Here is a 1437-nt window from a genome sequence, read left to right as displayed (position 1 = left end):
AGCTTCGAAGTGGGAGAAACCTTGAGAAATCAAATGGTAAAAGGCATGTAGTTGAAGAGGATGACCCTCAAGTGGTGAATGACATTGCAAGCTCTAGTCAAGATAAGACTTGTGAGGAGGTGACTATAGATATTGAAGAACCATATGTAAGACAAACCACCACCTCCACCGTTCCAAAGCTGGCTAAGAAAGGCGCCGGACAATCAAAAGTTTCATAAGTTTCTTTAGATCTTCAAGAAGCTTCAAATTAACCTTAGCTTGGCGGATGCATTGAGAGAGATGCCCCAATACGCAAAGTTCTTGAAAAATATAATTATGAACAACTGTAGTTGGAAACAAGGTGGGACAATACCCCTCACGGAGAGTTGTAGTTCTATCATCCAAAGCAACTTACCAATAAAGCAAAAGGATCCAGAGAGTTTCACTATCCCTTGCACTATTGGAAATATGAATGCTATAAATTGTTTATGTGATTTGGGTGCAAGTTTTAATTTGATGCCTTTTTTTCTTTTTAGGTCTTTGTTTAGTGATAAACCAGTAAAGCATACCCAGATGGTTCTACAACTAGCTGATCACTCTCTTAAGAAGTCGTATGGGATAGTTGAGGATGTGCTTGTTAAAGTGGATAAATTCATCTTTCCGGTGGATTTTGTAATCTTAGACTATGTGGTAGATAAAGAGTGCCCCATGATCCTTGGTCGACCATTCATGAATACCGGTCGTGCTCTTATTGATGTGCATGCCGGAAAGCACACTTTGAGAATTGATGAGAAAAAAGTGGAGTTTGACATGAAGAGAGTGATGTGGAACACCAACGATAGAGAGTTCATGAGGGTCGATTTTATAGACAAGCTTGTAGAGGATCAGTTGCAGGATAATGTGGAAACAATTTATCGGGGAGAAGCAAGAAAAATCGAAGAATTCATGCTCTCAGATGAGCTTATCGATTGAGAAGCACCTTCCCAGAAGCTTCTCGATCAAGAAGCATTTTTGGGCTCCCTTTGTACAAAATTAAGTGCAAAGATCTCGATCGAGACTGAACCTTGTCAATCGAGACAAGGCAAAATCATCCCTTGTCTCGATCGTGAAGCTCATGTCTTCAAAGAGACATGCCCTTTTGAGCTGGAAAACGATTTTTCAAGAGTTTCAAAGATTACTTTCCATTCCGATGAACTAAATGATGAGTATTCTGAGGAAGATGAGCCTAAACCGGAGATTCTAATCAAGAATGAGGTAATTACTCCCCCTTGCTCCAAGGTACCACCCGTTGTTGAGATGAAACCCTTAACACCTCATCTCTGGCATACGTTTGTGGGTGAAAACAAGACGCTTCATATCATCATCTCCAATAAACTCTCGGAAGCTCAAGAAAAGAGGGTTGTGCAAGTGGTTAAAATTCATGTACTAGCTATGGAATGGAAAATTTCCGACATCTGA

The 1437-nt window shown here is 40.3% G+C and overlaps 1 protein-coding gene across 1 annotated transcript; it reads left to right on the top strand.

The window, feature by feature from the left end:
- Nucleotides 1-315: 315 nt before the first annotated feature.
- On the top strand, nt 316-1437 carry LOC126668456 (uncharacterized). The gene is made up of 2 exons (XM_050361649.1): nt 316-879; nt 967-1437. The coding sequence occupies exons 1-2, from the start codon at nt 316-318 to the stop codon at nt 1435-1437; spliced, it is 1035 nt and encodes a 344-aa protein (XP_050217606.1).

This window comes from Mercurialis annua, linkage group LG2 (assembly GCF_937616625.2).
Source record: "Mercurialis annua linkage group LG2, ddMerAnnu1.2, whole genome shotgun sequence".
Lineage (NCBI taxonomy): Eukaryota > Viridiplantae > Streptophyta > Magnoliopsida > Malpighiales > Euphorbiaceae > Mercurialis > Mercurialis annua.
Note: the sequence above shows the minus strand (reverse complement) of the source record. Positions and strands in the feature narration are given on the sequence as shown.